The 23,674-nt window shown below is 34.0% G+C and overlaps 2 protein-coding genes across 11 annotated transcripts in view; one reads left to right on the forward strand and one right to left on the reverse strand.

The window, feature by feature from the left end:
- Positions 1-11,484, reverse strand: part of LOC149778268 (syntaxin-binding protein 1-like) — a 100,659-nt gene extending 89,175 nt beyond the window's left edge. For all 6 annotated transcript variants that reach the window (XM_089939067.1, XM_089939066.1, XM_089939065.1 and 3 more), the window contains exons 1-2: positions 11,444-11,484; positions 2,285-2,416 (exon numbers count right to left, since the gene is read on the reverse strand). In XM_089939067.1, coding sequence (XP_089795193.1) covers positions 2,285-2,416; positions 11,444-11,471 — 160 coding nt within the window. In that variant the 5' untranslated portion in view covers positions 11,472-11,484. The remainder of the gene's footprint in view (positions 1-2,284; positions 2,417-11,443) is intronic.
- A 262-nt stretch (positions 11,485-11,746) lies between these two features.
- LOC149778269 (rap guanine nucleotide exchange factor 1-like) overlaps positions 11,747-23,674 on the forward strand; it is a 170,554-nt gene continuing 158,626 nt past the window's right edge. For all 5 annotated transcript variants that reach the window (XM_089939068.1, XM_089939072.1, XM_089939071.1 and 2 more), the window contains exon 1: positions 11,747-11,925. In XM_089939068.1, the coding sequence (XP_089795194.1) occupies positions 11,901-11,925 (25 nt within the window). In that variant the 5' untranslated portion in view covers positions 11,747-11,900. The remainder of the gene's footprint in view (positions 11,926-23,674) is intronic.

Consider the following 23,674-nt stretch of genomic DNA (forward strand, 5'->3'; position numbering starts at 1 on the left):
CACTGTACATCAGACGAAAAGGGGGGAGGCAATTGACTTCAAAAGGATATTTTATAAGTATATAATATCGAAAGTATGATTATGTACAAGAAAGAAACCATTACAGGTTTCATTAGAGTAAAAGCTATTTGTACAAACAAGGACCGACAGTGGGAAATTCACAGATCCGAAGCACAGAAATATCTGCTCAATCCACCAAGGTGCATACTGGGTTAACTTTTCAAAACCTTGGTTAGTGAAGATGTGTTGATTCATGAGTATCTTTACGATTTTTAACATGGCTGCTGTGGTGGCTATAACGTATGCCCAATGTAACCATTCGATAAAGCTGGATTAGAAGCAATATTGGACACTAGACTGGCACCATTGTCATTCAAGACCAACCAGATATTATAAGAAGTATGACCATCTATTCAGAAGAGTAGTGAGATTTCCAAGATTGTTGCTATGGTGGTATAATGACTGTCTGTGCAGCACATTCTTGATTTAAGACCAACTAGACTTTGCATGGGATGGATGTGTGTAAAGTTTCATGGCAATCCTCCATGTAGTTAAGAATCATATAAAACTTGTGCTAATACACAAATGGACATAAAGAGATGCACAACAGCTATCCCACATATTCTGTTTCTTCTGAAATTTTTTAGATATTTTAACATTTATGTTAGGTGTGAAGTCAAATCACATTATCTATTTAAAAGTTAGAATTCATGAACCCATGCCATATCGGCAGAAGATTGCAGCTTACTAATGGACCCAGCAAACTTAAATCACTTCACATCAAGCCCTACCTGCATGAAATTTATATATTCATCTTCTCAGAAATTTTAAGAATATTCATTATGTCTTTAATTCAGACTAGGTAAAACTACAATGTTACTCTCCACTTTGCTTTTCTAGTTACATGACTACCCAAACTGCATCAGCAGTCCAGCAGTCACATGATCTTAACCCCAAAAAGTCCATTTCAAATGTGATGTAGAAACATGAATAAAACTGAAGGGACTAACACTCTTATGAATGAAAAGAATTTCCAAGAATTTAAGATAAGACCATATCTTCCTTTTCACTGTGAAATACCAAAACTATCTCCATTATTCATCAGCAAAAACAGATTTTTAATTAGCTGCTGTGGTAGACATACTTGTCATTTAGGACTGGCATGAAAAATTTTGTTCAGTAACAAGAACAAGATTTTCAAGATGGCTTTTTTAGACATCAGATTGTCACTACTTTTATTTAGGACCAACAAGACATGTTAAAAAGTCTTCAAATGAAAACCCCATGTTGATATGGCCATTCAATCCAAAAAAGTAGCAATAAAAAGATTTCAAGATGGCCTCTGTAATGGCCATAGTGGACATTAGATTGGCACTGCTTTCATTTAGTTCCAACTAGACAAAGAGAAGAATAATTGATGTGAAATACTGTTCAAGAGGAGTAGTGATAACATGATTTCCAATATAGCTGCAAGGTCAGCCATACTGGATGTGAGATCAGCACCACTGTTATCTTGGATCAAGTAGGCAATAGGATGAATGTATGTGTAAAGTTCCATCGTAATTCTCCAAGAATTTTAAGAAAGCAACAAATCAATAAATGACTGAGGACATATCTCATCAGTTCCTCTGGTCTGAGACACATACAGGCAAGAACCATATCGTCATACCAAAATGCTTTGTCAAATTCTATGGTTCATTTGTTCAGGTTATAAGGGTCTTTATGCCAGGAATTTCTGTGCCTAGGTTTGGCTGAAAATGGTTTAGTGGTTTTTGACATGAAGGTGAAAACAGCAATTGCTGATAGATGAAGCATGGCATTCAGTGAACCATACCATAAGCTATATTATATAACAGAGCAGCTAAAAATTTAATAAAGAGTACCATATATAACTGCATATTTTCCATGGTTGAGAGAAAACATTCTTGGCAAATTAACTTTCATTACTGTTACTTTTTCGTCCCTCTCACTTAATTCCATCAATATCAAATGTGTTCATATCCACTCACAGCTAAATAGGTTTTTAGTATTTTCACTAAAACAGTTCCCTACTAATTGCTTGATTTCCACAATGTCAGGATCCATTAGAATCAATGGAAATGGAGTCTTAACATGGGGACTGGGTCCTGTTTTGAGTCTTTTGAACTGAAGACATTGCTTAAAAAAGGTTTTGAAGTTGCTATCATCTGGGAAACTGGCTACACTCTACGTGATAACCCAATCCCTTATTATCTGAAGGTAGCAAAAAGAATTACAATGTTATAAATTTCATTATAATGCTTACATGTGATGCCCTCTGCCATAATTTCATGCATTTTGCAACAGCAAGAAATCATCCGCATACTCAACTGATCTACTACAAGGACCTTCCATTCTCCTTCTTTCTTGACTGCTTGAATCACCTCAGTCATAATCTCTGAAATGATAATAATAATAATAATAATAATAATAATAATAATCATCATCAAAATAATAACAGCAACCATATGGTAATAATCTTGAAATGATGTCAGAAGCCAAAGATCAATCCACCAAATGTTTATAATCAAAAGGAGATGCTAAAACATTTTTTATTAAGAGTAAACACAGATAATATGTCAACATTACATTTTGATTTAAGCTGAAATACATAAACCAAAAATTGATTATTGATCATCTATGATTAGTCTCTCTCTATTCTGAATTTTAAGCTATATTATGGACATTCATTACCTAATCTATGACAATGTTGTGATTATATGATAATTATGTGCTTAATCTACAATATTTAATAATACTGGTCCAAACATCTGCATCATTAATATGGATTATGTTCCGTTGTATGATCAATTATATCAATGAATAAAGATGTTCTGGTAATCACTTGAGTACCTGAAGCTATTTCAATAACATAATCAACATGCAAGTCGATTCTGAATAAAAGAAATATTACCTTATAGGCCAGAAATTATGGTAACTATATATAAATATGGTCAAATCATCATCATCAGTTTTGGTTTATAAACTTTTAGTAACAGCAACCATATTGCATGGCAAATTGAAATCACTGCACCCACCTGAAGGATCTTCATGGCAGCTTTCTTTCTGCCAAACATGATCAAATTCTATTCAGCAGTTTCTAATTTTAGTAATGCTGACCACAATTCATGGTGGATGGAAATTATTTGTATAAATCTGAAAATCCCTCAAGCTGGGATGCTAGTCCAGTCAGGTTAAAGAAGTTTAAAATAGCAATAAAATGATATATGATGCATGACAGATGTAGGGTCATACCCATAAGCTCACCTGGCCATACATCCATGTGAACAAATTGCGATTTTTATGAGACTTTGTCAAATAATGTCATGTTTTAACTATTAAATGGTTATATCTAAAATTAAATATTCTATTTTTTTATTTCTTGCAAACAAAATTACCAGAGAGATAAAACATGTGCTTTAACTAAGAGTGAACAAATATTTCCAACATACTGCTGTAGAGGTTACAATATACAGTATATATTTGTTTAGTGTTCCTTATAGATAAATTTTGGCACTTGTGTTGCTAAACTCACTACTTGTAAACTGTGCCCAATGACACAGGCACTAATCAGCCACTTTTTTGATTACCTTGTAAACTAGATTTTACCCTTAAAAAAACTCACCGCATTTGATAGCTATAGGGGTCATAACTGTAATACACAATAGCACCTGGCACGGAGATCATAAAAACTCTGGGGATTGAGCATGAGCTTTATATGATGTGTTAGTCAATCACACAAGAACTTTCCATTTGTAATTTCATGTTTGATTGGCCAAGAATGGCAAAACTCAATTTCAATCTAAAAACCACAAGTTTTATTATATCCAGCTGTGGATATTACAGAATAGTGTAGTGTAAATCAATGATAACACCACAACACACATGGAAAAATGTCAATACTGAATGTGTGTACCATAGACAGATACTGAACAGAAGTGCAACTCAGTGCAGCACTATGAAAATAGTCATCTTTTTTATGGTAACACAAAATATCTCTATAGCAGAGCAGATGAAATATTATTACTGGTTTTCCATTTGGAGTTTGTTTCTTTCTCATTTACAATGGTTTACAGTGGATAAGTAATGCATCAGGAAACAAGAGGCCCAAGTGTGCCTTATATCACTCACATGTATTAAACAACTATTTCAGTGAATAATGACGATGATATAAACATGTTTACCAAGTTTTATCAAAATACAGTATCCACAAAGGTATCAAGCCAAGTCAATAAGATTCAAGATTTCAGTCCCATTTGCCGATTTTACTTAAAGAACCCATCAAGACTATGATGATAAGAGCATATTTATCAAGCAAAGTTCAATTGATATTCAGATTTTTGAGTGGTAATTCAGATACACATCTCCCTTGATAACTTGCGCACATCGGGGTCCAAAAACATAAACTGCAGTATAAGTGAGGCGCGTGTTATCAAGGGACCTATCAAAAAAGCCAAAACCAATAAAGGGATCAACATAACGGCAAAAGGGTGGTGGGTACTCAATTTATAATCGAGCTGAGATTAACTGTGAATAAATATCTCTTCAAAGCGGTGTACTTTATTTTTTCCTCATAAGGCAACATTAATTTCAGGATAAATTACAGTATATTGAGAAGATCATCAAAAACATTCCACATGGTTTCCGTTCACATTACACGTGTACCACTTCACACATTGTGTACATCACTAATTTGTGTGTTGAATTGGATACATTCTAGTTTTATTGTTTGATCCAACTTACATGGGTTTTTTTTAATACAAATGTTCGACATTCTTTTGAGAAAAATTGTTGACCGAACGATAGATATTTATATTTGATTGTGGTAGAAGTAAAATGAAAAAAAAATCACAAGGGTTATTCATTACCAACATGAATTTAATGGGTCTACAAATTTAAAACGACGTAAATTAGAACACGATAATACTTGCCATTTGTGACACGCTTGACAAATATAACTTCACGTTTTAAAAAAATCAGTTAATTTTTTTGGTGTTACTCCTTGAATTCTCTGCTGCCAAGCAAAATCCTGCAGATTTCTCAACTGTATGATCTTTATGTAGTCAACATTTTGGGTCTCCAGCCACCATATGGCAATATTAAAGGATTTGTTCTTCCGTGTATTGTTCACAGATGATTATCTCTCTGAGCTGGTTTGGATAATTACATGCAGCTTCCTGATTCACTGAACGTATCTCTCTTGACAATGAATTTTGTTTAATGCCATGTCGGCGCTGGAACCTCTAAAGCCATATTTGGCTTGCCGTAAAATGAGATTTATTTTCCATAATTTTTGCCATTTTCTCTGCTTGGGTCTTGAGAATTGTTCCAGAGTTGGGAACACTTTGTTCACGTTGTTGTGTGAACCATGTGTACACAGCATCATCTAATTTGGTATCTTGTGCAGTCTGTGCTCATTTTTGTTTGCTCCCACCATCTGAATCAACATCATATAAGTAATCCCGAAGTTTCTGCACATCATTATGCCAACATCAAAGTGTCGACTCAGCAATTTTTAGTTCACTGCAAACTTTGGCTCTCACTTCACTATTATGAACCCTATCTATCATGCATAGCTTTTCAGTCACTGAGTATGCCTTTCACTTGATTCCTTTACTCTCCATGGTCATATTTATAAATGATTAAGACACATTACTGATTGGTAATATATACTTTCATAATGCAAAGTACATAAAAATGTGAAACCATTTTCGATTGGTCAAATAAAATGCATTTTGATAACAATAGTGACCACAAGAACTTATGCCCAGATTTGAATTTTTTCTTTGTACCTCCCTTGCTTGATATGATACAAAAGACATATTCAAAGTGATAAAACAACACAGGTCTCTTTAAATTGATTTTTCACTTCCCCAAGTTGTTGATCAAAACAAAGCCGGCATATAATTAGGTTCTCACAGAAGTACTCACGGGGTTCGATGTGATGGTCGACTGACTCATGTTTTCATAGAACGGAATATGTTGCGATTATAATGTTTACACAGAAACGGAATCAAAGGATTAGAACATCACTTTCACATAGCAAGACATTTTATTGGTGTTTATTTCATTCTCTGTTGCCACCTGTTAGCATTTACCAGAAGTTTTCATTGATTGATATTTCACCAGACTGTTTATTTACAGTGTATTGACAACTATTTTTCATAAAAAAACTTACCTAATATATGATATCTTATTTAGAATTTGCAAATTTCACAACAGTGATTCTATCTTTATGGGCATTAATCACCATTTTCGATGATAAAACGAGTGATGTATCAAGGTTCCACTTACCAATTCTTATCGTAATTTTTTCACTTACCAATTCTTATCGTAATTTTTTCACGTTCAGCATTATTTTAAAGATATTTAAAATATATTTTCTTTGGAGAAAAAAAATCGGGAGCCATATTGGACACTGCGTTATAAGCATGATCACGAGTTATCCAGGCGCTAGTTATCTAGGGAGTGGTGAACAGTATTAATCTGATATCCTGATGATACAAGTCCATATTCCAAGATTATTCAATGCAAGAGTTCCATGAAGGGACTGATGCTCTAATGGGCAAACAGAATTTCCAGATACCATTTCTTCATTTTAACTGTCAAATGTTGAAACCATCTCTAATAACAAAATTTTCAAACTAGCTGCTGTGGTACAAAAATTATATATCAACTTGTCACCATTTTCAAAGTAGACATCATCAGAAGTCTTTTAGTGAAAATGCTATATTATAATGATCATCCATTCAGGGGAAGTAGTGACAACAAGGTGTTTAAGACAGTCACTGTGACAGCCATATCATATGTACAATTTGCCCCATTTTCAAGTACGAACAACTAGGTATCATATATGTAGGCAAAAACTCAATGTTGATACTATAACCATCCATTTGGAGAGAAGACAATAATAATTAAGGCAAACTGTTCAAAACTGACTAAAAGCAAGTTTATTCAAGCAGCCAATGTTCCAATTTCATCTTGTTGTTATCAAGGCCTTGTCATTGAAGAACTTTTGTAGTAATTAGTTTGCAAATAAAAACTTCAGTAACCAAGGATATTGCATTTCATAAAACATTTATGATCATGAGTCCATTATATAAAATGTGTCCAGTGATAATGGTCATGTCAGTGGCCAAATCAATGCACAAAATATGCAAAAACACTAAAATAAACAGTGTTTACTACAGGCATTTGATCACCTTTAGAAATAATATGCAAACATTAATAGTTTTAACTAGTTGCAAAGTATATTTAATCCATTTTCCCATCTTTATGTTTAATATTTATTGCTATTTCTGGCAATCACACACTTTATTTTGTTGCCATTTCAAATATTCTCATCAAATGTTTCAGAGCCCAAAAATTCCATTCATCTGCATGTATTTACAACCAGCAGCTGAAGATGGGCAAGTTATCTTTTTGAGATGGTTGTAATACTGGACAAGAGGTATTTTAAGCAGATTCCTGGGATGTTGCTGGCATTAATAAAGTTGTCACCAAAAAAATTGCCAACCTCAATATTTTGTCACCAATATTCCAACAATGTCAACATTTTCACAATAAAGTACTACCCGTTTATTTCGATATCCATGTTATTAAAGTAGTATTGTCGACTTAAGTGAATGTAGAGATAAGTGGGGGAGGGCTACAAAAATCACATTTCACATACAGGTGAAATTTTATAAGAGGTGACCCAACATCAGTGAGTAGGATTTACACCGAGAGAAAAAAAGCAACTGAAATTTTGATTAATTGAAGACAAAGCTAATGTGAAATACATGTGTATTGAGAACTTACAATTGTGTTGAAGAATCCATAATGCATAAAGTACTGTACATTTTGTTGTTGTTTCATTTGCTTAGTATATATACATAACAATCTGAGTATGGATCACATGATAAAAAATTTATATATCACTCACATCATATTAGAAAGCACATATAACTTGTTTGATTTATCCCACTGAAAAGAAACAATTTCATTAAACAATTCAATGAGATATTCATGGTTGCCAATAACATGTCGCTTTATAGTTGTTTACATGCCTAATGTACATGATCTAGATTTTGGTCAGCTGGAGACAGCTAAGATGTTGCCTAGGCTACCAAAATGATGAGGCTGTTAAAAGGGAAATTAAAACATGTGAACAATATAAAAAGTTTAACAAACATTGTCATCAAATATATATGGTTTCAAAAGATTCAAAATTTAATTTGCATTTTATGCGATTGTAAGCCAAAACATTTTTCCTGCAAAGTAGAAACTTTCATGGCACAATAAAAGTGTTGAATCATTTTGGAGAATGCAACAACAGATCAGCTACCATTGCTTTTATCTATGTTTGGTGCTGACTTCCTCTGATTAAAGGTGCTTTGTTTTTATTGCAGATTGTAGTTGGCCTGCTTTGATGAAGGGTGCATGCATTATTGAAGTTAACTCTAAATGCAAACCTTCAAGGACCAAACAAATGCTGGTTTGTTATTGCAGCAGTAACATCAAATAATTGGAGTAGATCATTGATTTAGAACGATTTTTGTTGTGTTTCATTTGCTTAGTATATATACATAACAATCAGTTCTTCAAAGGTAATCAGTTTTCTTTGAAGTTTCTGCAAAAATATATTTGGGCTACATTAACAAAAGAAGTCACTGATCGATTGCAGCCATTTCTGTTCCTGTCTTCAGAGCTTAATCGATTGTAGCTAATCCATTAGCATGACTGAGTGTATCATAGCTTACAGTACCCAGGTAAGGAGTTTGCATAAATCAGATTATGATATAAAAAAGTGCTGTTAAGATGCATATGTCAATATGAACAAATTATTTATGTAACAACATATAGCTCCAAGCGCATTTTATATCCGTGTTTGCAGCTTCTGTTCATGGTGTCTTTGAATTTCTCCACCATGAACCCAATAATGTATATACGAGTTTAAACAGCCAAAAGGTTACACCCCCCAAAAATTACCAGATGGTATATTTTGTTGCCAATAAGTAAAAACAATCACAATCTGTCATGTTCACGATGCCTAGTGCCATCCCTAAAATTCTGTATTATGTACATTGGCTTTTCTCCAGATAATTTAAATTTACAATATACAGGCTTTCTAAATATGTATTTCTTTTAACAAAACAAATAAAATATATTAATATTGAAGGAAGGTTTTAAGTAGCTTCATTTCATTCAAAATTCTTATTATCCTTTGAACCGATTTTGGTATTCCCCATTTCCATTGCATTCCAGCCAACTGAAATATAGGCCAATGGAATTTGAAAATGTGTCCATTTGCTTGTGTGAGAATTTGAATCTATTAGGAAAAAGACTACAGAGTAGTTAAGTTTGACTAAAACATGATAACTTTAATTTGTAGAAAAGCATCGATATGGGCTGCCAAGTGTGTGAGATAATCCTGAAAATTTGACTTTTCAGATGTTTTCAACATTAGAACATGCTACACAGCATCGTTATTTGGGCAGTAAGACCTCGATGCCCAAAACATAAATATCAGGGTCAAGGGCTTACACTGTAAGACTAGCATTGTATATTACATGATAGTCCTGCATGTAAGACCTCAACGTTGATATTTGTTTTGGGCACCAGGGACTAACTACTTATTTATGTTTTGGGCACTGATGTCTTAGTGCCTAACTAACGGCGCTTGTAGCGTGTTTTGATGTCAACTAACATAGTAACAAATAATCAAATTTTCAGGAATATTTCACCCAACTGGCAACTAAAATAACAATGCTTTTCATGTTTTAGTTAGCCTTTACTTACTCTGATGTATTTTCTCTAATAAATTCAAATTCTCACAAATGAAATCAACCTGTTTTCAAGTTTTGTTGGCCTACATTTCTGTTGGCTGGAAAGCGATGAAAGCCGAGAATGCCGAAATCGGGATAAGTTGAAATATTATTCTTTAACAAAACAAATAAAAATATATTATGCCTATTGGAACTGTAAGCAACGTTTCGTTTCATTCAAGAAACATATCCACCTCATGAATCTACTTGAACATACCTCGACTAATGTCGCATTTCAACAAATTCAAATGTCAATGGAACATAAAAACGCATCCATTTGCTAATGTCAGATTTTGATAACACAAGGATAAAAACAGCACAGTAAATATATTAATTACATATCAATTTGTGTTGAGTGTTGATATGGGCTGCCAAGTACGAGATATTCCTGAAACTTTGACTTCTTGTTCCGATGTCAGCCGATATCAGAACACGCTATAAAAGCCTGTTATTTGGAAAGTAAGACACAGCACTAAAACAAAAATAAAGTGTTATGTCTTACATTGTAGACTATAGTCTGATAAAAAAACCTGTTTGTACCCCCCTACCGATAAAAATAATGGAAACCTTTAATGTGATAAAAAGTGGAAGGAACTTAGTCAATTCATTCATTGATTTATAGTTTCTAACCTGACTCTGAGTAGAGTGGCCCTAACACCGTCATCTTATGCAAGTTTGATGCTAACAGAAGTTTTCAGTGTAATAGACAGACATGCTCGGATCCATTTCCAATTTTTGGACAAGTCCATTGTTAGCAAAGGGGTGTATCACGACTACAGATGTACATACATAAGTCATCTGCTTCCGATATTTACAATGTCGAATCAAACAAAGGAAAATAATGACAACTACAAATTTGCTTTTCATGTGGATTTAACAAGTGGTTCAATTTCTATGTTCATACATGCAGAGGGATATAATTCCAAATTCTTAACGTTATGTAATTTACGCAATAATTCAGCAGTTACCGAGAACTACGTCATTGTGTTGTCTGATGGAAATAAACTAGCCTATAGTATACGCAATATGGTGCCGTGTTAGCATGGAAAGTCTGTTAAGCATGAAATGGTGCAGGGGATGCCAGCATTAATGCCACTCTGGTCACAGTCAGGTTAGAAACTATAAATCAATGAGTCAATTGTCTTAGTTATGTGCACTTTTTATCACATTAAACGTTCTCGTTTTTGAAATCGGTAGGGGGTTACAGACAAACGGGGATGTAGAATCAGACTATAATTGCAGCATTACAAACTGTAAATTAAAAACCAAATAATTATGAAGTCAAATATCCTGACCATATTATACCGGGGTGGGGATGGCTTAACGATATTGCCTTAAGAAACAAAAACTTCTGTCCTAGCTTATGCGGAGGATACATGACATAAAGAAACACCAGTTTTGATGCAGGGTCATTGTAAAGAGAGGAAGTGGGAGGTTCAAGAACTTGTCAACATGATCCACATCTCAACCACAACAGCGTCTATAATTACGTCTCTTTGCGATGACTTTAAAATCAGTTAATGATTTTCAATTAATTTCAATTACAAACCACAAGACGAGATATATAGTGACTCTATGTATTGCTTAAGCACGGTAAATCTAAAAATTAAAATTCATACTATAGTTGACAGCTTGTTTCAGCGCCATGTTGAATTCTATTAATGAATCAGACTGGTTTCTGACTTTGATTTAAATTCATCTTATATTTTATAACATTGCCGAACGCAAACAAGTCTGAGATTGTTTTTGTGCACAAAACTTTTAATAAATAATAAATAAATTTTGCATAATTAGAGAAACGAAGTATGAAAATATCTCACAGACAGAAGACTTGTGGTTTTAATAGAAACTAAATTGTCATCTATATATTTGCGGATAATTATTATCAAATCTCGTTTACAACGAGATTCGTTGATGAACCAAAATAAGGAAGATGAGTTATTCGTTTGTATATTGATCGATGGGGGTTTCAGCACACAGTGTATTTATGGCAGGAACAAAAAAACATCAGGAATATAATATTACGTTAACAATGCAAGTGCCCTTCTAATACCGGCATATTTCCGAAGGACCAACATGTCTGGAAAAGGTGAAAAGTCAGGTTTGTAGTACACCCAGTTAGAGGCAGCCTGCATGTACGCTGCATCATTGATACTGAGTCTGACTCGGTAATCGGTTGTTTGAATTAGTCATGTTGAAGGTAGCACATTGCATTCATTTATTCTACACCAGGATTTTCTTGTTATTTAATTTTTTTTGCATATATTTTCATGTAAAACTTCGTCGAATGTGTTGGCCTATATTAATGGGGTTTATTAAAATTTGATCTATAAAAGTATACTTTGTCAGTCCCAAGTCAGATTTGGTGACTGAAAAGTGTACACCCGCATTCCTGACTCTAGGTCGTCTTTACAGACGCCCATTGAAGCAAAATCAAAGAAAAGATGGATAGCCCGTGGACTAGGGTTACAAAAACTGCATTGCTTTGTTTAACATTTGATGGACCATTAACCTGCAAATTCAAAACATGCTTTATAAATATTTCTAGCCACTTCCCAAGACAGTCACCAATAATTTTAGTTATTCCAGTTTTATCATTTTATTCATTTTTCCATCATCTAGTTTTAGTTATGGTGGATATAAATATTTTACTCATAATTATTAGGCAGTTTTTTTTTTACTGTACTGTAATGCAATGTGCTTTTGTTTTTTTGACACACATGTATTATATAATATGTTTCAGGGTGATATTTATGCAGTCTCAGGTGGTTCAGAAAGGTTGTACATATCTGATTTACAATTTTAGTTTTAAAAATGAACTTTTATGTGTAAATTTACTCCTTCATTTGAAAAGAAAGTGTGGTACACAGTGATATCCGCATTATTCATCATTGACAGGTTCAGTAATGTTGTGAAGAAAATAACATCATCATAGCTGATGAAATCTGTAAAAAAAAATGTTTTCATTAATTTTATTCTTAAAACAAATATTGTATAAATTGAGATGTTTTAAGTTTTGAAACATAAGTTTGTATGTTTTCATCATTGAATGATAACTTGCATAAATTGAGCAGTGGTATCTTGCAGGATGGGTTAATGGTCAGTTATCAGGTAAAATTCATGCCTGTAAACTGCAAGAGTTTGTTTAGTCAGTGCAGTAGATATCAACACTTGCTAATTCTGCATGCAATATGTTTCACCTGTGGCTAAAACATTAACTGGCAGGGTTGAGGGAGCATCTCAAAAGCCATAAAACTACTGTCAATAAGGGTCCATTTAAAAAAAAAAAGCAGAACAAAGCCATTTTAGACTTTTCAATGGAAAAGGTTGATGTTTACATTTTTCTGGTACTAAGTCACCTACTTTGCCTGGTAGTATGATCTCATTGGTACAAAATGTGTGGGAAGTGGTTCCATTAGGTAACTGGTTCCTTGAGTGGGAATTTCCTGGTATTAGTTCCTTACATGTAATAACTTTTGGAATGGCATTGTTTATCATTGCTGGTAAATTGTCCCAAATAATGTCAATAAACACCACTCCGTTGATAACTCATGAACCCACTTGTAAGTTATACATCAATTCCAAAGTTTGTAGTAAATTTAAAATTCCTGTTTCACTAATGCTTGCCGTGAGATCATGGCATCAATATTTTATTATTATAATAAAGAAAAGTGTAATTTTGATATTCATAGCTGTTTCATGAATCAAGGACAACAACAAATAGTGATGTAATACACAATGTTTTCACTTACATAATACATTGTGACCCTGCCATAATGAGTCCCATGATAATGCAAATTCAGGTATAACGCGGTTATGGCGTGGCTCTCCCGAAATTTTGTATATTCATTTGCACATGAAAAAAAATACCTTTTGTTCCAAGTACATGGAATAGTATATAAAAATTGTATTATTATTTTGGGGAAGAGATCGCGTATGAATTCAAATGTAGCACAATCAATGCATGGTTCCTAAAATTATAAATACATGTATATGTATTTTTCTCATACCGGGAATTGTTTTTTTAATATAATAAATAGTATCTAAAACGTTTATTATCATTTTGGGGGAAGATTTTGTGTATGAATTCCAATATAATATGATCATGGCATGGTTCCTAAAATTTTAAATGCATGTACGTGTATTTTTCTCTTACCGGGAATTTTTTTTTTTCAAGTGTGAGAAATAGTGTGTAAAATGCTTATTATCATTTTGGCAAAGAGTTCGCTTATGAATTTTAATATAATGCAACCATGACCTAGCTTCTCAAATTTAATAATTTCATGAGGTTCTTGAAGTGTTATGCCAAAATAAATGTTACTTATTACTGATCAATGAGGAAAGCCAATAAGTTGTCTTTATGATTATCTTCAATTAATTCTGTATCGTTGCTCAAACAATAGCCAGCATGTGTTTCTTCTTTAACTACATACACATCCAAGCAGCAGACAATTCAGTGGTTGATAAAAGAGTCTCAAAATTTAATGAACATCAAAAAATGAAAGCCGCCAACATGTTTGCTGGGCTTGGCGATGTTATTAGACACAATCAGTTGACCAGTAAATAATGTCTGCTTTATTAGCTGGAAATTGAAAGGGTATGAAATTGTACATGTGTTCAGCTTAAACATATGTATCAAAGTGACTCGTGAGCATTGCAGGCCTACTGCACTTAATTCTCTGATTTACATGTGTATGGTGTTTGTTTATGAACTCATTAATTAATTTCCTATTTTTTTTTTAAAAATATTTTACCGTTATGGAAAAACAAGTTCACAAACACAAGTTGTTCTCTGCACTTTGTGCAATGATTAATATAGTAGTTTTCACACGTTTCTTTCAGTATTCACAAATTCTGAAGTAAAAGTTATATGCATTGATCATTAATTATTCTTGTTGTAGTCATTCAAGCAAATAGGGGCACAAGCATTATTGGAAATTTGCAATGGATAAATGTACACTGAAACCCATATGAGTAAATTGTATCAGCATGAAATTTGTACAGATGCCATTCATAGACTGGAATGTAATGAACCGTACATGCACTTTATCTTTCTTAACCTAATTTTGCTGTTAATTTTTAATAATAGTTTAAATATGTATGCAATACTTGCAGTGGAATTACATGTATTATTGATTAATTGCAAGCCCTGACGGTACGATATCAGATGGCAAGTAAACAGTGTTAATACTCAGTTCATGCTGTATATTTGACATTGAATTCAGACACAATGATCTGGAACAAAATTATTGAATATTGTAAATCTGTTTGCAATTTTTCAATGGAATTACATGCATCATGGATGAACTGCATGCCACAATGGCACGATAGTAAACGGTGTTAATACCCTATTCATCATATACATTAGACATGAATACACGTATATGTACCAATGAGTTGTTCTCAGAAAAAAGTAAAATGCTGTAAAACCCCACAATAACGCGATCCAATTTTTTGGACCCCAATTAAGATCAATCAGCAGTTCATTCCACATAGCTGGTACACAAGAGAAGGTTGTCACTGTGACTTAGTATAGTGGGAGCAATGAGAATACAAGTGTCAGAAGAGGTGCATAAGTTTCTGTATGGGGTGTCCTTATGGGTAAGGTCAAATATATATATTGGACTGGAACAAGTCAGTGAAATATAGTATAGTGAACAGATTTTGTGTTTGATTCCATATCAAATGGCTAGCAGTACAGGTTACAGAGCAAGAGGAGACATGGTCAGTTCTTCATACACAAGGGAGTTTTGTGATTGATTTTGGAGTAATATTAATGATCATTCAGAGGTTGAATGTCTTGAAAACGATAAAGTAAACAACTTCATTTCAAGGTCTCTTTATCGACAATCATTCCCAGTATGATTATGAAATAAGTATTCAGGCCCCCCCCCCCCCATTAGCATGATTTTAGCAGGGATGGCATACCCTTCTTAATTTTTGTTGTTGAGATCCCTTCATTTATAATGCAGTCTGTTTTTGTGGGTACCCCTGTGTGTGAGTTATTTGTGATGGGTATATAAGGAAATTTTTCTTTTTCTTGGGTACATTTTCAGTTTTCCGGATCTTTTGAGCCAAATTTTAAAGTCAAAATCAGGGAGTCAACCTGACAATCACCCATTTAGTCAATTCTTTCTGAGGTGAATGGCACTTAAGGGAGCACCACTGTTGCTGTTCAGCCATTATCGTTCCATTGATGCTGTTTCCTAAATCAGGCCACTGCCTGTGAGATTTTTCTCTGCCTGATGGTGCTTGAGGCATACAGTATATCTGGCGAAATATGAACATTACATGTACGAAGTTCAGTATTTGATAGCCTTATTGAGTTACATCATGTTTTTTTATTTTAATGCAGAGGGAGTCTGATGAACTCCAAAAATTAATTTCTGAATCTTCAGTCATATTTGGTAGTAGGTTACACAGAATTAAAGGTTTTTTTTTCTTGTCTCTTTTGTCGGCACAACTTGCACTATAATTTTCAGATGTTGTGGAAACTATGTACAAATGACAACTATGCAGTTTACTTGTATTTTTGTATATTATTTTTTTGTATATTACAAGTGATCGACGTGCTATATAATTCTGTTTAACTTCAACTCTGTTCTGTCAAATGACAGTGAAATTTAAATTTAAAGATATAAATATTTTATAAAAAATGTAATTCTCTTGGTGCCAAGATAGTTTTGTGGTTAAAAATAATTTAATTAAAAAATTCAGGTAAATATGTACAAAATTTCTGGAAATTACAGGTAATTTGCAACTTGACATAAATTAACGTCATGGACTTATTGCTTCAAATTGCTTTTAAACAATTATTAATGTTTTGTATGAAGTCAGTTTTTTATGTATTGGATGCAGAGTTGGGGTTCAAAATTGGTAGAAAAATAGCCACAATGATCCATGCACTGTGACTTCTTTTTTAATGTTGTTGGTTTTAATGGCATGTTTAACACATATAACGCTAAGATTATGATAGTTAAGTGCTTTTTCCAATTGTGCATTGAGGCGAATGACCTGGACTGATCTATGTAGGTATCAAACCTATGACCCTTGAATTAGAAAGTCTGACTTAACCCACAGAGTTATAACCACTGACAAAGAGTGAATAGTAATTAATGCTGAATGTATCCAAATTTTGAAAACATTTGTGTAGCCAAGCAAATAAACTTTTACCTTTGTATTTGCATGCCTCCAGTTACCAGAGTAAATCAGTGTGACCTGTATTTCAAACTCATGTGATTTTGATGAAATGTTACATTATGTTAGTTTTTCTTTGAACTGTTGGCTGCTTGGTTGTGCAGCTTTATTTTTGGTTGTATTGTGTGGAGTACCGCAATCTGTTTTTAGAATCGTAAAAGTACCACAATCCATTTTTAGAACTATAAATATGTGAAGGTAATTCATATCTTGATTTGGCTAACATGGGTATGTGAGAAAGCCTGCCAGTAACTTCTCGTGGGTCGGTGGTTCTTCCTGGGGTTTTCCAGGGTTATTCCTCCACAAATTATACTGGCTGCCATGTATAGCCTATCTTGTGCTGAAAAATTGCGTTAAACCCTATAGCAACAACAACAACATATCTTGATTTGGAAAAAAGGGGGAAAGTTTTCTGAAAATAGCAGATATTTAAGTTAGTGAACAAGGTGGGACTTAATAAAAAGATGCATTTCAGTGTAAAGTTTAGGAAGTTAGTGTGAAACCAGTGCATTTCAGTATGATGTTTTGTAAATCAGTGTGAAAATGATGCATTACAGTGTCATGTTTTGGAAATTAGTTTGAAACATGCTAGTATAGACCCTGGCATACTATACTCTCTTTTCAAAAGTTTGTCACTGTAGACTGTCCTGTTATATTTTGACTTTTTCATATTTCTTTAAGCTATTCACCTTTTCTGTGGTAATAATAGGAGATAATTATAGCCAAGTTATATTGGCATAGAAATAAAAGTTTACTTTAAAAAAATTTATTTACTTGAACATGATGAATTGTAAGCAGTTTCTGGATGTAGTAGCAGTTGATTGTAATATCATGTTTTATCCTGGGATGCACAATTGAGGTATTATTGCTAATTTATAAAATTCACACCCAGAAAATCGACCCAATACATACAGATTGCACTATTTACTTATTTACTTTTTGAAATCTCTAACCGTCATCATCAGAGAAATTCACCGCTTTATTTTTATCCTGCTTAGTTTCTTGAGGGACATTTTAGAGTCTATTTTAGGGGCCAAAATTCATACTAGTCCCAATGCCCAAACTTAAAATGTTTTGAAGATTGTGTGCATCTGATTGGTTGATCTTGTTGCCCATCAGGAAGCAATATTTTTAATCTGATTTTTATCAAATTTGCAGTGTGTTTATTATCAAGCACTTGGATGAATATGGTGAGTGGAATCCACTCATAATGAGATAATCTTGTATCCAATTGGCTGTGCTTGTTAACCCTCAGGCCATATTTCTGATATGATATTTTTTGTATCATACTTGCAATATATGCTTATATAAGTAAGATCTCAAATGAGTTCACAAAAAAATTAGCTTCACAGGTATTAATCATGTGATGTTGCATCTGACTGGCTGAGATTATACCCACCCACCCCCCAGGAAGCCCTATTTATGATCCTTTTTTTTATCAGACATAGAATATATGCTTAAATCATCAACATCTTGGATGAGTTCAATAGTGCAAGAGGGTCATGCATATTAATAATGTGATATTTTATCTGATTGGCTGAGGTTGTTACCACACTGGAGACTATATTTCTGATCTGAATTTGAATGCCGTTGATATATATATATATATATATATATATATATATATATATATATATATATATATATATATATATATATATATATATGCTGATATCACTATCTTGTACAGATTCACTAAGATACAGGTGTGTTAATGAGTTATCATGCATATGATTGGCTGACCATGTTAGCATTCTGGAAGCCATATTTCTGATATGATTTAGATAAATCTTGAGATATTGGCTTGTTGGATGGACTTAATAATGACCAAGATCCATGCATAATATTGATGTAGTCTTTTATCTGATTGGCTGAACTTGTTAGCACTTTGGAAGCCATATTTGTGATTTAGTTTTGAACAAACTCGGAATATATGCTTATATCAGCAGGGTCTTGGACTGTTTCATTGTTCAGTGAGATTGATGGATATTAATGAGGTATTCTCGCATTTAATTGACTGGACTCCTTACCACTCTCAAAGCCATATAGTTTTTATGTTGGGTTTATAATCAAGGCCTTGGATAAGTTCATCTGTGAGCAAGATATCATGCATATTAATAATGACTTCATCACTAGAAATAATTTTTTCAGAATTTAGTAAAGATTAGTATGATACATAGTACATGTTCATAAACTACTACTTGAGCTTGTTTAGTGAAATGATCAACAGTTTAGCTTTGCAGGCTAGGCAAATAATATCAGGACCACTTTAGCCTCTTGTTAATGTTATAACTATGGATTACACGGCTGAAACTAGAGTCTGAAAAATGAGAGAAATGACTTCTCCATCCAGATAAACAAACTAGATGTAAGAGAGTTTGATGGAGAAGAGGGCAAGAAAAGAAGTATATATTCCATTCACAAATGTTTATATGTATCACTGAAGTTTAATAACTGTTACAAAGACAAATGATATCTGGTGGTGTTTTCTTTCAGATTCATTGAAAAGTCATTGACTTTTGTTTCCCTGCCCCCTCCCATTGTGTTTCCTATTAGTTTACCCATATTATTACCTAGTCTGAGCCCTGTCTGGAAAACATTGATTGATTGGTTGGTTTTTGACAGCACATCATCACATGAGAGGTTATATCGTGCCAGGGCAAATGAAGTGATAGCCTTCTCCAGAGATACACTATTGAAACCAGCCCAGCTTGGTCTGGGTAGAATTTGGACTTTCGCTTTTATAGTAGTGAACCTGACATGCCAACCTCTGAGCCACCATAGTCCCTGTCTAAAAAAAAAGACAAATTATTACCAGCAAAGGTATTGTTTCTAGGTCCTAGTCTGTCAATCCCATTGTTCTACTTTCCTAATGTTAATTGTTTATGGCACTCTAACGGTTTTAGGGATTCTTACTTTTCATCCAGTTGCAGCTCTGTGGCTTCCGTGCAAGTCTGTTGTTACTTCAAGGTATGGAATCACAAGTCTGATTGAAGTTTGGTATAGGTAATGATTTCACATTGAAGTAAGCAGGCAAACTCAGCAGATATCCTATGCATGGTTTCAATTTCCAGTGGAGTAGATAAGAAACTGGTATTGGCCCTTGCATATGGATATTGTGTATCCAGAGATGAACATCATAGACCTAGATCTGCTGAATTGGCAGATTAGGATCTGTGCTGTTTCATACAACTAATATACATTAATTCAGAGCCAGCATTAAGGTCTCACTGGACAGTTCTCTGGTGAATTTTCATCCGACAATGACCTATTGCAGAAAAATGAGAATAATTTTACACTGAAGATGTAAATAAAAACAAACTAATGATTTTTGTTGAAAGCATGCATGTGAGATTTTGACTGTGGCAATCAGGTTAATTCCTTATACAAATGGTGGCTTTTATATTCAACGAACACTGCCAGCAACCCTTCTTTTTTACATTTTTGACAGCAAAGAGCTATTTTGAATATTTTCCTGTGACAAGGCAGCTAAAAGAATCAGTATGTGCCTTATGCATGAATAAAGTTCACTAGTACTATAACAAATTAGCATACTTTTCATCATCCCGCAACCATCTTTATTTTTAGATATTTACATCTGTAGCAGATATACATAATTACGTGTGCAATGTCCTCTGTTCATTTGCAGCCCAAGTTAAACATTTGATCTCCAATGCTAGTCTTAACTGTGACAGGCAGTCACCAAACAAGTCAACCCATTTTCAAGCCTAAACTCAAAGTAAATCTAAACCACATTACAGATTTAGCCTCTGTGTGAATTTATAAATGCTAGGCTTATGATAATTAGGTTTATGTCATCTACCTTAAAAATTAGGTGTCAAAATACGAAACTATTTAACTATCCAGTGAGACCTAAAGACCTTAATATGCTGGCCCATAATGCAACAGCAGATATATGCAACCAACTGCAAACAAACTCCAAGAGCTTCTATTATATAAAGTTTGAGTGCTGATCTACTAAATGCAAATTGGATCCAATAATTCTGAAACATTTTGAGCATGGAACTCGTGAAGCTCAGACTTTAAACTCCAAAATCAAATATTTTATTCAGGGCATGAAATTAGCATTAGTTAGCTTGCTTGGGGATAGTACATATCCTGTCTGACATGTAGTTATCATAGTTTTGATAGTCCAATGGCTAGCAAAGTATTTTTTGGCTGCCAGCACATTTTGTGGGAAGTATTATTTAAGATTCAGCAGGATTAGTGAAATTTCTCTATATAATAGTCCTTTCAGCTACAAAGAAATTTATGTTAAAATATAGGCTTGTGATGTTTAGGATGCAATTCATATATGTCTTTGAGATTTTGTGGACTAGCTGAGTGGCTCAAGTTTAAAAAGACCTGAAAGTTTCTTGATGCCATACTGTATCTTTATTCTTATCAAAATATTTTTTTTATAAATAAACTCATCCAAGTTTGGGGGTTTTAAGAATAAAGGACCATATTATTTGCTAATGATTTTTTTTTTACAATTACCATCTATACACATGTATATGCTAGTCTAACTACAAACATATTGACCCTGATCTGGTGACACATTATGTAATTAGGGTCTCAGTTGTTTATTCTACAGATTAGTTAATGCATAACCTGCATAAACCCAGATCTTACTGCACATTGTGCAATGGTAGATCTGGCTGTATGCAGTTTACAACTGAATCAAACTTATACTGTACATGAGTATATATGGTACCTACAAACTTTGTACTGTACATGATGAGTATATGGTACCTACATACTTTGTACTGTACACGAGTATATATGGTACCTACTGTACATGATGAGTATATGGTACATACAGACTTTGTACTGCACATGAGTATATATGGTGCATACAAATGTTGTACTGTACACAAGTATATATGGTACACACTTTGCCAAGCCTTTTACCAGATCATGTGATGGAGAAAATTGGAAATTATTAGTTTGTAACATCAAAAAGGAGCTAAATTCAATATGGATTTTGTAGGTTTCTACATTTAGCCATGTAGTGCATAACATTACATATACATGTTTGTAAACAAACAAAATTTAATTATAAGAAGGTTGTTGCATTTTCAGATAATATGCAAAAATAAATAAGGGTTAATATGTTAATGATTGTTCAGTTCACGAGAAAGTCCTTGCATACTTTTGGTTTCAGGATCTCCAAAATGAGGTAATTAGTTTACATATGTCAACCCTGTGCAGTTTCTAGATTCCCCTGATGGCATACTTGTGTATTCAAACAGTCTTATTGTGCATTGACAATTATGTGGCACTTTTCTTTCGATATTGTTTTGGAGATGATAGACTAGGGTGTTATTACCCAATTGAGTAATTAATATCATAAAATATTAAATTAATGGATGGAATAACAGAACTGAGCAGAGATATAGAATAGATCAATAGCCCCTGTATATAAAATAAAACAATTTACGTAGAGAAACTGAAATTGAACATGACATTTGAAGGATAGACTTTCTGTTAGAAATAGAATTACAGTTATTTATAAAAAGTGCAAATTTTGATAAAACAAATTTCATAATGGAATGGAGTGAACAATTTAACTGCATAACCTGGTTGCTTCTGGTCCACCCAAGGTCAACATTGGTGACAGGTCAGAGTCTCTGTATTCCTCTTCTCTGTCTCTTCAGTGTGCGTGTGTGTGATTTAGGTTTTTGACGTAGCTTTAACAGTTTTTCAGTCATATTGCTACAATGTCTGCAGTATGGCAATTTAAAGTGATCTCTAGCACTGAAGCATTATGCTGCAGACATGGAGCATGACGTCCCACCTAGTCACATTATCCTGACAACAGGCCGACCATTCCTAACACAAACCTCTTAATGTTGAGCACCTAGCAAGTCAGCTGTTAGTACCATTTTTGTAAATCTTTAATAAGACTCAGCCGGGGTTTTAACCAGTGACCTCCTGCATCTGAGGTGGAAGCTCTAACCACTAGGACACCAGAGCAGTCCTCTGTCTATCCAGCTTCATCCAGTTCATCAGCCATCCTTGGTTGTCTGCTTTCTTTTCCCACTGTGTGGTGCACATATGGAGCTATTTTCCTGTTAAATTAAACACAACACAACCTTTATATATTATATGTCAGGCTTTTTTGCTTCTGGGAGTGAACAGTAATCCCCACTCCTGTTACGTAAGATATTGTCTTAGTGTAATTCAACAGAACTAAGGGTTATATTTTGTCTTATCACAATTCAACTGACTAGGCTAATATGGTTCAGTTCACAACCTCACATTGGTACACAACCATATTAGCCTGAAAGTAATGTCTTCTCTAGCAGATAGCCACATTCCTTTCCTAAATGGAACCAGGAGATAACTGGACATCTTAATAAATTGAAAGGGGCCCCGAGTGGCCGAGTGGTCTAAAGCGCTGTCCGTTAAGGAACACAGCCATCTCACCTCTGTCTGCATGGGTTCGAGTCTCGGATTCAGCCAATGTGGGTATGTGAGAAAGCTTGCCAGTAGCTTCTCGTGGGTCGGTGGTTCTCTCCGGGGTTTTCCCGGGTTCTTCCTCCACCATTAATACTGGCCGCCATGTATAGCCTATCGTGTGCTGAAAAATGGCGTTAAACCCTACAACAACAACAACATAATAAATTGAACTGTGCCAATGTGGGTTA

The sequence above is a fragment of the Sinohyriopsis cumingii genome, chromosome 17, assembly GCF_028554795.1.
Source record: "Sinohyriopsis cumingii isolate HCF-2022 chromosome 17, ASM2855479v2, whole genome shotgun sequence".
Taxonomy (NCBI): domain Eukaryota; kingdom Metazoa; phylum Mollusca; class Bivalvia; order Unionida; family Unionidae; genus Sinohyriopsis; species Sinohyriopsis cumingii.